The sequence below is a fragment of the Sander vitreus genome, chromosome 2 (assembly GCF_031162955.1).
Source record: "Sander vitreus isolate 19-12246 chromosome 2, sanVit1, whole genome shotgun sequence".
Lineage (NCBI taxonomy): Eukaryota > Metazoa > Chordata > Actinopteri > Perciformes > Percidae > Sander > Sander vitreus.
The window spans coordinates 8,642,283-8,655,541 of NC_135856.1; the positions used below are offsets into that span (position 1 = coordinate 8,642,283).

The following is a 13,259-nucleotide window of genomic DNA, read 5'->3' on the forward strand; positions in this document are numbered from 1 at the left end:
TCTCTCCCTTTCCCTCCAGGGACGAGTTCTCACACCAATTACAGAGCAGCAAGCAATGAGGAAGAAAGAAAAGAGGTGCTTGTTCAATCAGAGATGCAGATGGCCACAGAAGACATGAGTACCAGCCAATCTGGCACCAGGACAACTTCCTCTTGCCAATTTATACACAACAAATCAAATGCGACCCCCTAATTAAACAATTGATACAGTTTACCTAGACACACATACTGCCAATAAAGTGATACATCCTATGCCCATTATTTCTATAAATCCTTAATTCTTCACACAAATGAAACTTCAATTTGCTGTACTATTACAAGACAAGCTAAGGAGAACCACATTTTACCATGCTGTGACTACACTTCAAGCAGTACAGACACAAATCTGACAAAAAAAGGCAATACCAAGTCACCACAAACTGAGATATTACTGTACAAACAAGCCCTCACTCCCTTTCAAATGGCGCTAGCCTGCATGAATAAATGTTAGATGGCAATCATCTCTGCTCAGCATTCTCCAATGGATATTGTGACGACATCCCAAATGGCCCGGAGGACAGGACAGGGACGGCAGAGACATAACGTGACTGGAGGTTCTTCATCAATGGTCCTGTCCACAGCCAGCTCCTTCCTCTGTTGGCTCGCCCTGCTGTCAATAACGCGGTTGCCAATGGTATCAGCTGACTGCTGGCTTATCGAAGGCGAGAAAGGCTTTGTGTGGCTGGCTATCTGCAGTATGAACCAGCCGCCGTATGAGACCATCCCCTCCCACATTAACAGGTAAGGAAACGTAACGATAAAAATATTTGTCAATATTATTTTGCCTTTTTGTCAAACATTTACAGCATTAACACTTCTCTCAACAGCACTATTGTGGATCTGAGGCTGAATGAGAACAAGATTCGGTCGGTCCATTTTTCTTCACTCAGTCGCTTTGGCAACCTCACCTATCTGAACCTCACCAAGAACGATATCAGCTATGTGGAAGATGGAGCGTTCTCAGCACAATTCAATCTGCAGGTGAGCAATGACAGAATGTACTTTTATACACATATTTATAGATGCACTTAATGCACATACACACAATGGAGAAAAGTGCATTTATCAAGTCAATTTTGAGGGATTTGGGTATGTTACACTTACAGTATGTTACTTTACTCCTACACTACATTTCAGGGGAAAATATTTTCCCCATTTAGATTCATTAAATTTTTTATTTTTATTTTATTTTTTTCCCCAACATATGACAGAAGCATCTTGGACAAATTAGCTCAGGCTGCACCTGTCAGCTAATGCGTTGAGACACATCTGTAGACAACACAAAATGAACAATACAAAAACAAAATGTGATAAAAAAATAAACAATAAACATGCCTTGATAGAACCAGTTATCACGCCTACCAATCCAATATACCAATTAAAATCAAACAGACATTTCTTCTATTACATCCAAAAAGGGGCCCCACACTCTTCTGAAAATATCTTCCCTACCCCTGACTCTATAAGTAACCCATTCAAAAGTAGCCATCTTTGTCATCAACTCAATCCATTCCTTAAAACAGCATGGGCTAGTTGATTTCCAGTGTCTTAATATTATTCGTTCATTTAATGTTATTGTAGCCAGACGAACGCATAGTCTTTTCTGTTCATTCAAAACTACATCGCCCAGTAGAAGACCCAGAACACATAAAGCTGGAGATTTTGTCAACAGCAACTGAAATATCTTATTCAGGAGAGTAACCACCCCTTCCCAAATATGCTCATTTTTCTCACAGAAATACAACATGTGTACAAGAGTACAAACTTCTTTCTCACATTTCCAGCAGGTGTTGCTGTCCTTTAGCTTAAGTTTGGTTAATTTACTTGGGGTCCAGTAACTCCTGTTCAACAGTTTATACAGAGTGAGTTGAGTTTGAGCTTCCTGTGAGGAGATATGCCAAGAGGCAACCAACTTTTCCCATCAGTCATCTGTAATTTTTTCACCCACATCTATTTCCCAACACATTCTCAAACCTTCCAATCTAGGTACATGTACGTCTTGAAAAAGACCATAGAACTTGAAGGCTCCACCTTTTTTTTGCCAAGCTACATAAAACAGCTCCTGGATCTTAGTTGACGGGTCAATATTGTAGAGAATACAATGCCTAATCTGTAGAAGTTTCCAAAAATCCTGTTGACTAAGATCATGGTCACTCTTAATTTCACCAAATTTCCCTAACCAAGTCACCAAGAAGATCAATTCCTGATTTGGCCCATTTTTCCCACAGAACAGTTTTTTTTGCCTATCAATGATTTTTTATAAAACCAGACAGAGGCTTTAGGGGTGAGATATGGACTAGCCTTAATTATTTGATGGGTCTTTGTCCATGTTTCTTTGGCAAAACACAACACTGGATTCTTAACGGGCACAGGTGTACCCGATTGAGTCAGGAAGGCTTCCAAAAAAGGGCTACTAATTCTTCTTCAATCCCGACCCAGGCTGGCACCCTGTCAGGAGAATCATTCATCTTAGATAGCTGATAAAGTGATATTGCATAGTGATACCAGTCTATTTTGGATAGTGCAAGCCCTCCCCTCTCTTTAGCCGCATATAGTTTAGAACGGTTAAAGCTTGCTTTTTTGCCTGCCCACACATAGCTCTCTATAACAGTGTTATATAGTTTTAAAAGGCTGGGTGGAAAATGTAGAGGTAACTATGTCTATAAAATATAATTAATCTTGGGAGTAACGATCATCTTAACCAAATTAATCCTACCTAATGAAGATATATTCATTTTTGCCCAGTTTTGTAGGACAGGTTGGGTAGCTTGAATAACTGGAGATTAGTTTTAGTTAGTTAGTGTTAGTTTAATCCCTAAATAGGTCAAGCCTGACGGCATCCACTTGTATTGCCAAGACTCCCTTATGGCTGGAGGACATATCTTAGATAGAGGCATGGCCTCTGATTTACCCCAGTTAATCGTGTATCTGGAAATTTCCGAAAAGGAATCAAAAATTGAAGAGATCTCAGATGCTGCCGTGTGCGGGTTACTTGAAACCAAAAGAATATCGTCCACGTACAAAAAAAAGTTTGTGTTCTACCTGGCCCATTTTAACGCCTTTGATTTTATCACTTTCGCGCAACGCAATTGCCAAAGGTTCTAAAAACAGGGCAAATATCAGCGGTGATAATGGCGAACCTTGTAGAGTGCCTCCCCTTCTAAGGAATTTGTTTGATCCTCGGTTAACGTAGGAATTGAAATAGGAGAGACGAGAAGAATGTTGTCAGTTTTGGTTCCTCCACATTCCCCTGAGATGTATACAGTTCTTGATGAAATGTTTTGAATACCTCATTTATCTCTTTTGTATGTGTTACTAATTTGTTGTTTTTATCAAACACCAAGGGAATAATGTTAGACGTTTGCATCTGTTTCATATTCACAGTGATCTTCATTGTTTAGTAATGAATTGTTTAGGCGCCACCTTAATTTTGTGTTTTCCTTACTCGATATAACTAAGTCTACAGGGGCATGTTCAGTTAAAACTATGTTTCCAATAGTAGCATTAGGAATCTGATCGACCAGAGAGCGAGAAATTAGAAAGTAGTCTATTCTAGAATAGGTAGAATGTGGATGAGAGAAAAAATATATAAGCTGGATGAAACAGTCTCTAGTCCCAGTTCCTCTGACATTACATCTATTGCGGCGCAAGATGGATCATTAAATTGCCTAGGTCTGAAGGATTTATCTAAGTAAATGTCCCTAACTTGGTTAAAGTATCCACCAATGATGATGTTATGATTTCCTATGCTCCTTAAAATATCACAAACTTCATGGAAACATTCTGGCTGTGAGGTGTTAGGAGCATATAAATTAGCAAAAGTCAACCTCTGACCCTCCAAGACAGCATCCGATATTACCCATCTACCTTCCTAATGTGCATATTGTTTAAGCACCAGAAAATGTATGTTCTTCCTAATCAATATGATCACGTCCCTTTTCCTACTGGAATATGTACTATAATAAAGTTGCCCCACCCAATCTCTTTTAAGTTTAAGTGATTCCTCCTCATTCAGATGGGTCTCTTGAATAAAAGCAATATCCGTCTTCTTCTGTTTTAAGTAGGTAAAAATCTTTCTCCTCTTAACAGCATTGTGACAGCCTGCAATATTCCATGATACTATTTTGAACGCATTCATAAGATAATATAAATCAACATACTGTGGCCCTCATCCTGTCTGCACTGTGTACGCTAGTTTCTGATTGGTTTACGTGACTGAATTCTAAGTTAAGTTCAATGGCAGTTGCTGTGTAAAGCTCAAGGCACCTTAAGTCATACAAACATAAACTAAACTGAACAAAACAACACATAGTGAATATGTGGGCATAACCGCCCCTAAGAAAGAACAACTCTGACGGGTCAGCGACACTAAGGGATCCCACTGACAGCTCACTTACCGACCTGCTAACAGGTACTTTTTTTAGTACCACCTCAGTCGAGGTTCCAAGCGAGCTGAGCTGATACCAAAAGGTGACGTGAAAGCGACAGAGGGGGGTGTCCTGAACAAACCCGCCATTTTTAAATAGTTTAGCCAGCTGTGTTTTTTGTTTTGCTGCCTCCAGCTTAATTTGAAACAAAATGTGTCTTCTGGCAACAACACACCTTCCACGTTCTGTGTGTGTGTGTGTGTGTGTGTGTGTGTCGCGTTAGGTCACGGCAGTTTACTGCGGCGCCGCTAAGACGACCAGCCACGCTGAGGCGGTACTAAAATCAAAAAAACTGCAGAAAACGGACGCACAGTGAGGCGAGTAGAGTCGAGGCAAGTAGAGTCGAGGCGAGTCGAGCAGGTACCATGTAATGGAAAAACGCCATAACATTATATAAGCCTAGAGCAAACCTGTGGATAGTACTTTACTTTTGTAGTAGGTATACATAGTACTTTACATGAACCCCAGTCATTTCTTAAAAGCACAGAATTAACCAAAATTGTCCTGGAGTTTCTCGATTATAAAAGTCAACTTAGCCTATATCTTACTGTTCCATCAACAGCAAACAGAAGAGTGTACCATATGGTAGTCCATAGAGTGTCATGTCCATTGCAGACCTTTAAACTGTGCGAAAATAACTCCACCAGTGAATATAAAAGGAGAGAAATAGAGAAAAGAAAGAAAAGCGCACCCGAAAAAAGATCAGGCAGTCATTAACGTTATGAATTATATATCAATTATGAAATTGTACATCAGTCCTATGCATCAAGAGCAAAGAACCTGTTGGATACCGCTTTGCCTGAGCTGATATGAGTTTAACAGCGACTGGTAGATTCATCCATAATCACCTCGCTTCCAATTCACCGTCCTCACTCGTCAGTAGTATCTTCGGGTACGGATACCAGCCCGCTAAGAAGCTGCTTTACCTCCGCAGGGCTGGAGAACTGGTGTCGTTGATTGTTGAGTGTGAAAGTCATAACAGCAGGATAGCGCAAAGCATATTCATTTTTGCATTGTTGAAGCATGCGCCTCACATCATCATATTTCTTACCCTTTTCCTGTACATCTTGGGCGTAATCCTGGAAAAAGCAGATCCTCATGTCCTTCCAAATGATTTGTTTCTTTCCCCTTGCGGCAGCTAGGACAGTTGACTTGGCCTTGTCCCGCAAGAAGCAGGCGATGATATGCCTCGGTCTTGAGTTATTTGCAGGCGAGGGACCAACGCTGTGAATTCTGTCGACCTTGAACCAGTCATCCTCTTGTATGTCCAACGCCTCGCTCAGTGAAGTTTTAAATAATCCATCCAGGTCCCGGCCCTCCATACCTTCTTGGACCCCGGAGATTCTGACATTCTGACGCCGGGAGAATCCTTCCAGTGTTGACACTTTTTCCTGCAGTCGCTGATTTTGTTCCACCAGATTCCTCATAATTGGGCTAGCTTTAGCTTCCTCATTCTCCAGTCTGGAGTCATTTTAAGTTGCGCAAACTATTACTGTCACTATTTTACCAAAGTAATGACGAAACAGTGAATTAAGGGGATTTGGAGGGGGGCACACGGCAGGTAATCTACTAGGCAGCCATCGCGGGTGAACGTACCGCGTGACTCCCATTTAGATTCATTTCAGAGTTACAGTGTTGGATAATGTTACAGTATAGTTAATGTTTTACACACAAAAGATTTGATTGGCATAAAATATGATCAATTCTTACAGATTAACTACCTGACAGTATGTACTGTAGTTAAAATTAGCTCCAGTTTAACCAGCTACGATATTAAAATGCACCCATTAATGCATCAGCAGGCTAATAATCCAATTATGTAATATATATAAAAAATACTGGGTATCACATTTCAACACATTTTAATACATTTAATATTTGAGAACTTGTTTTTTTTGGAAAATGAAAAAAAAGTGTTTTCGGAAAAACATTTATTTTATTTCTACATTTATTTCTCAAGGTAAGGTATGCATTTTGGTATTGGTACTGAAACATTCTTAAATTCTTCATGAGTACCTTCACTTTGATTATTCAAGTACATTTTGCTGATGATCATAATTATGAATGAAGGACTTTTAACTGTAATCAAAAGAGTATTTTCACACTGTGGTAAAGAATCTAAATGATCCCAGTATTATACACACAGATGGACACACAGTCACATAAGAAAGACAAAACCCGCTCATTATAGCTTTCAGAAACGTTCAGGCAAAAGTGTTTTCTCCAAACTGAGCTGAACGCAGCCATAATGAGCTGGCATGCTTACACATCAAGCAGCTGCTGGAGCTGGGCCAGGAGGTAAAATGTGAACAAGAAAGATCTTAGTAAATTGAGCACAGCATAGAGGCTTAGATCACTATGTGAAACATGAATTGTACTGAACCGTCGTCTGTTTGTTCTGCATGTTTCCAGCTTGTCGTGTGTGATGCCTGGCGCTGGCCGGCTCTTCGGAGATTAGAATAATCCCACTTGTCTTCGTCTCCCCAGGTTCTCCAGATGGGTTTTAACAAGTTGAGGAACCTGACAGAGGGTATGCTGCGAGGTCTGGGCAAGCTGCAGTATCTCTACCTGCAAGCCAACCTCATCGAGACTGTTACACCCAACACCTTCTGGGAATGCCCCAACATAGAGAATATAGACCTCTCCATGAACAGGTATCGACCTGGGTCTCTGTATGTGTCTAATGAGAGAGAGAGAAAACATGGCGTGGTAGCACCTAAACAATTAGTTGATTAATCAATTAGATAATTGTTAGAAAGGAATTCACATCAATTGTAATAGTAATTGATTAATCATGGAAGTCCCTTACCAAGATTTGGTTAGAGGATTTGCTGATTTTCAGTTGTATCACTGGGTTTTCAACTATTAGTTGGGCAAAACAAGCAATTTGAAAATATATGACCATTTTATAGACTAAACAATTTCACGATGAATCGGTTCTCTAAACTGTACTGACATGATATGAAAGAGGAATTCAACACAAAGAACTTAAAAAAAAGGCTACTGGCAATCTGACTTGTCTTTCTGGGTTCATAATTTGTTGTTCATTGGTGTGTAATGCTAACTTTTTCTAGGTAGAATATAGTAAGTTCCTTAAACATCAATGTTAATTGTCAGGCTTGGTGTCATATACCCATAATAAGCGCTGCTTTCTAAATTCACCAATTAGCACTGATGTTTTGCTGACAAAAAAAAAGCATTGCAGAAGATGCAGAGATACCATTTTTCTCTCTCACTGACCGTATTCTCAATAAACTATGATGCAATGCTGCAACAAGCCACCAAGTTGTGATACTTTTCTTAGTGGGAATAACTGTCTTGGTCGGTACCGTAACTGGTATTGATCTCTTAACTTAAATATAAAAAGCAACAGCAAAATGGAAGATGTTAACTGCTCTTTGGGGCATGTTGAAAGGTGTTTTGGGAAATATTTAAGACCTAAAACTGAAATACAAGAAGACTGAATAACAAGTGCATTTAAAGGGTAGGCCTGCAGTTGTTACACATCAAAGTCTGTTTACAGGTCTTAAGGAGTACTACTGCATACTGTATGTGAAAGAGTTCAGAAAATATAAAGCCTTTTGTGGCTCCGGAGTGAGCTGTGCAAAGTCTGATCAAACTCGTAATCTTCAAAAGACTAGGATTGGAGTGGGAAGATCTGGGGTTGTGGAGTTAGAAAGAAGGGAGCGCACCAAACCTCTGTACCACACTCCTCATTTTGCCTCAAGGCCACAATACCAGATACTACATCTCCCAAATCTCAAACTTAACTGCTGGTGATTGAGTTGCATTGTGGGTAATGTAGAAGCCAGGTGTTGACAAGAGAGAAGAATACGACCATTATGAGTCTTACAGTATTACAGAAGTGCAATGCTAAATCGGTGTAGCAGATTGTTGATACTGTATTTAGCAGACCGTCCTCACCCAGAAAACAAAAACGGCCGTATGGGTTGATTAGGCAAGCAGCTCATAACGACGCACAATTATGTTTCTTGTTAGTCAGTGATCTCTCCAGCTGTAGTAATTATCGCGAGAGCAAACGAGGAAGTGAAGTGACAAAGTATAAGAGCACCAAATTTCGCGTTAAGGAGTTTGTGTTAAACTAAAACTGTCATTTTTTTTTTTTTCGAGTTTTATGGACCAATGAAGTTCGTGACGCAAGTTACGTCCTCATTTTAGTAGTTTTACCTGACACAATTTGACCAATCCCTGAATCCTACTAACCCTAACTACTGTAAGTCTGTTTGTTGCCTAAATGTAACTAACTCCATTTCACAATGTTTACTACGTGTTTAAAACCCGTTACGTTAAATAGAACGGTCATATGATTAACCGCTACCGTGCGGCAGTAAACAGAACGGTTGTATGTGACGTTTTGGGAGTCTTTGGAAATCGACCTATAATGTCGTTTAGGTATGAGGATGTGTTGGTATTCAGCTATGTGACTCTATATGAGGATAAATTTCCTTTCGAATCTCTCTATTTTCCCTTTGTGACTTTTCAGGATCCAGGTGCTGGATGGCAGTTTGTTCTCTGGACTCTCTAAGCTGACCACTTGTGAACTTTACACCAACCCCTTCCACTGCACTTGTGAGCTGCAGGGTTTTGTGCGCTGGCTCTCAGCCTTCCCCAACAGGACCAGTGAGAGGATGGTGTGCGAGTCTCCTCAAGGATTCTTCGGCTACACCCTCCTGAGCCAGAACCCCCGCATGCCTGCCCATCGCAACGCACTGGACACGCTCAGTCAGATATGCACAGACGACGGTAGTAGCGTGACATCCTTTTATGTAATTAGCCCGCATGATTCCACCACCCCCCCCTCAGATTTTGCCTCTCCCTGCGGATTGGACGATTGTGCTTCAGGGACCCCCCCTGATGATGTAATTAGTTTAAGCCCCATTTTCTCTGACCCCAATCCCATCATGACACTAAAGCAGATGCGACATTCAAGTGCTGTGATTACGGTTCAAATTCCCCATCCGTACAGGAAAATGTACATCCTGGTGCTTTATAACAACAGCTTCTTCACAGATATCCAGAATCTGAAAAATCAAAGAGAAGATATTGAGCTCAAGAACTTAAAACCTAACATCGACTACAGGTACTGTGTGGCTTCTATAAGAAACTCCCTGCGGTTTAACCACACCTGTCTGACCATCTCCACTGGCCGCCGGGCCGGGGCTGAGAGGATAGCCAATCAGTCGTCAGCCACCCACTACATTATGACGATTTTGGGCTGTTTGTTTGGCATGTTACTCTTCCTTGGCCTAGTTGTCCACTGCCTGAGGAAGAAGAGGATCATGCAGGAGAAGGAGAGGAAGATGAGCAGGATTCAAAGGACTCTGATAGAGCTCAAGTATGGTGGAGAAGGGGGTATAGAGGGAAGTAGTGGAGGATCTGTTTCCCAGAAGCTTAGTGCTGGTGACAGTCTGTCCAGAATGCCCTACCTTCCTCAGGGTGGTGAGATTGATCCATACAAGCTGCAGGAGGTGATAGAAACACCAGTGCACAAGCCTGCTAAACTTAACTACATGGAGGTGAGAGGGCCTGGCATTGAAAGGGAGAGAGAACGAGAGCGAGAAAGAGAGATGTCACCACAAGCAAATCCCCAGGGCTCAGTAGCAGAGATCTCAACCATCGCTAAAGAAGTTGATAAAGTGAACCAGATCATCAACAACTGTATAGATGCTCTTAAATCTGAGTCTACCTCCTTTCAACAGGGGATCAAATCCCCCCATTCTGCAGGTGGAGGGGCTGTTTCTACTGCAGAGCCACAGCTGGTGCTTCTCTCTGAGCAAGGAGAGAGAGAAAGAGGAAGTGAGTTCCTCTCCCCAGTGTACAAGGGAGGAAGAGGAGGGCGAGAAGAGAGGGGGAGAAGCTATCATCATTCTCTGCAGCGACACCACAGCGTGGAGGCACCTCCGGCCTCCAAAAGGCCCAGCACCTCCTCTTCTCCTGGCTCTGCCCGGAGCCCTCGCTCATTCCGCTCAGAGGGAGGCTACCACTCGTCAGAGACCCGCTATATCGAGAGGACCTCGCCCGGAGAGAGAGGAGAAAGGGGAGGCGGAGGAGGAGAGGCCATTCGTACAGTCAACCCGGCAGCGGCCATCTTACGAGCTGAAGCCCAGAGAATCCGCCAGTACAATGAACACCGTCACTCCTACCCCGGCTCCCAGCAGCACCTCCAGGAGATGCAGCACCACCCCCAGATCCTGCAGGAGCTCCACCACCACCCAGGGGGCCGTAAGCCCTCCATGTTAGACCCCCTCACCCTCAACAGGCAGGCCAAGCAGCGGGAACTGGCCTACTCCCAGCTCTCGCCACACTACCCGCTCTCACCCCAGTACCACAACCTCAGCTACTGCTCCAGCCCAGACGAAGACGAGGAGGACGAAGGGCTGCTCTGCACCCCGACCCTGGGGCTGTGGGAGAGGTTCAAACTGCACCGGAAGAGGCACCGGCAAGCGTCCATGGAGGACGAAGGATACGTGGCAGCCGGACACGCACTGAGGCGAAAGGTTCAGTTTGCCAAGGATGAGGATCTTCACGACATACTGGACTACTGGAAAGGTGTGTCCGCCCAGCAGAAGACCTGATCCCACATCTGGAGACCCCAAACACTTTGAAGATGGAAAATAACAACACTGCATAACAACACTGCACCCATAACATATTGATACAGATGACAAAAATTACTTGTAAATACACACACACAGACACAAATACACACACACACACATAGTGCGTTTCACTATCTTTGTGGGGACCCGTCATTGACATAATGCATTCCCTAGCCTCTTACCCTAACCTTAACCATCACAACTCAATGCCGAACCTTAACCCTTACCCTCACCCTAACCATAACCTAATTCTATCCCTAATCCTAAAACCAAGTCTTAACCCTCAAACAGCCCTTTAAAGTTGTGGGGTCCAGCATTTTGGCCCCACAAAGCTGTCCGGACCCCACAAGTATACTGTATTCCCGGTTTTTGGACCCCACGAATATAGTTAAACAAGAACACACACACACACAACTTACAGGATCTACAGAATCCAACTTCACACATACATCTATATACACACACTTTACACAAACCAAGCCTTTGCTTCTGAGAACATGAAGGACCAAACTAATATAGTATCTTGAACAACAAAAATCATAACTTATAGAGAGACTGAGTTACTTTTTGTAATGTAACAAACATTATAGCTCAGACTTATGTAGCTATTTGTACTAAGTTTTGAAAGAAGAAAAAAATAATCAACATTAAGAGCAGAAACCTTAAATGTTGCCGGGCAACCCATCCTGAACCGCCTGGCTACGCTTTTAATCTGCCTTGAGACTGACATTCATCAAACCTGACCACGGCAGATTAGCCTCATCAGTTGTTATTACCGCGGTTTGAATAAGATTTTGCTTTGCTGGGGAGGTTGTTTTTGCATCGCGCCCTGCGATGCTGCTTCGAAAAAAAGACCTGTTGAACGATTTGCCGTGATTTAGAGATTTAAAACTTCAAAATGACAACAAATTCCGGATGGGTCACCAGGCAACAGTAATATTCAACTGTGCTGAGAATGAGTAGGCAGCTCTCACCAGAGAATGAGTATAATGTGCCAAATCAACCAAGGGGGGATAATAGAGCCCTACTGTGTACCAACTTCTCCTTGCCACTGTTTTTATATACAGAATTTAAAAAAACCTAGAATGATATGTTATTACTATTAATTATTCTTATTACATTACTGGTCTTATTATTATTCCTATGCTCCTCATCATTAATATTCTATTCTTTTAATATGGCATGGTTCTGTCGTGTGACTGTGTTTTGACTGTTTTGAACATCTCACACGAGAAGTGCACACCAACAGAGACAAACGGTATGATGGACAAGACATTTTAGTTCTTCTTTTCTACCAAGAGGAATGTGCTCTCTGCTGAGCCAAAAACAAGCCCGTCTTTTCTCTTGGTGAACCCCCCCGCTACACCTGCTCCTCATCCTCCTAAAGATGGAACGCTGTACAGATGAGAGAGAGAAGTTCTATATTTGCAACAGAGGTGACTGTTTTGTTTGTACAACATAGTTTTGAAATCTTTCAGACTTTTCAGAAGCCAGAATCCCACGTTAGTTACCTACCTGCTCACTTACAAGGGTACGTTTTTGATTTTGAAATCAAACTAAAAATTCTAATCTTCAAATGAATGTCTTCAATTTCCACAGGGGAAACATATCTGCACTGTTCAAAATCAGAAAACGACTCATAGGAAAAGACCTAAAACTCTCAGCTTCCTTCCCGATACACTGTAGCTCCACTGTGTTTCATCAACAATTCATCTTTTCCCGCTCCTCCCATCTCCCAGGTTTATACTTGTTATCTTTTGGATTCATCTGGTTCCACTGTGGTGCCATTGTGCCAACTTGATAAATCACAGACGTATTTGAAATGATTTTAAATACTATTTACAGACCTCTTCTCCTTCACATCTATACACATCAGTTTGCCAAACAGAACAACAATTTGCACAAAACAATCCATCCCATTGGCTCACTGCTCCCCTTCTATCCTCCAATCATTTCTAAGACCAAAGTACTGTGGTAGTAAATTGACCCTTAACGCCCCTGACCCGGTCCTAGCTATTTGCCCACCATCACCCTTACAGTTACAACTCCAGCACATGCTTACACATTCAAGTGTACTCATGCTCACACAACCACACACACACACACACACACACAGATGAATGTATTCTTTGAGAAACAATAGCAGCTGAAATTTTCTGTTTGTGATGTACAAG

At 42.1% G+C, this 13,259-nt stretch overlaps 1 protein-coding gene across 1 annotated transcript; it reads left to right on the plus strand.

The window, feature by feature from the left end:
• The first annotated feature begins 354 nt into the window (after nucleotides 1–354).
• Nucleotides 355–12,229, plus strand: LOC144534156 (protein ELFN1-like). The gene is made up of 4 exons (XM_078275909.1): nucleotides 355–779; nucleotides 866–1,019; nucleotides 6,953–7,119; nucleotides 8,970–12,229. Exons 1-4 carry the CDS (start codon nucleotides 490–492, stop codon nucleotides 11,059–11,061), a joined length of 2,703 nt encoding a protein of 900 aa, XP_078132035.1. The 5' UTR covers nucleotides 355–489; the 3' UTR covers nucleotides 11,062–12,229.
• Nucleotides 12,230–13,259: the final 1,030 nt, after the last annotated feature.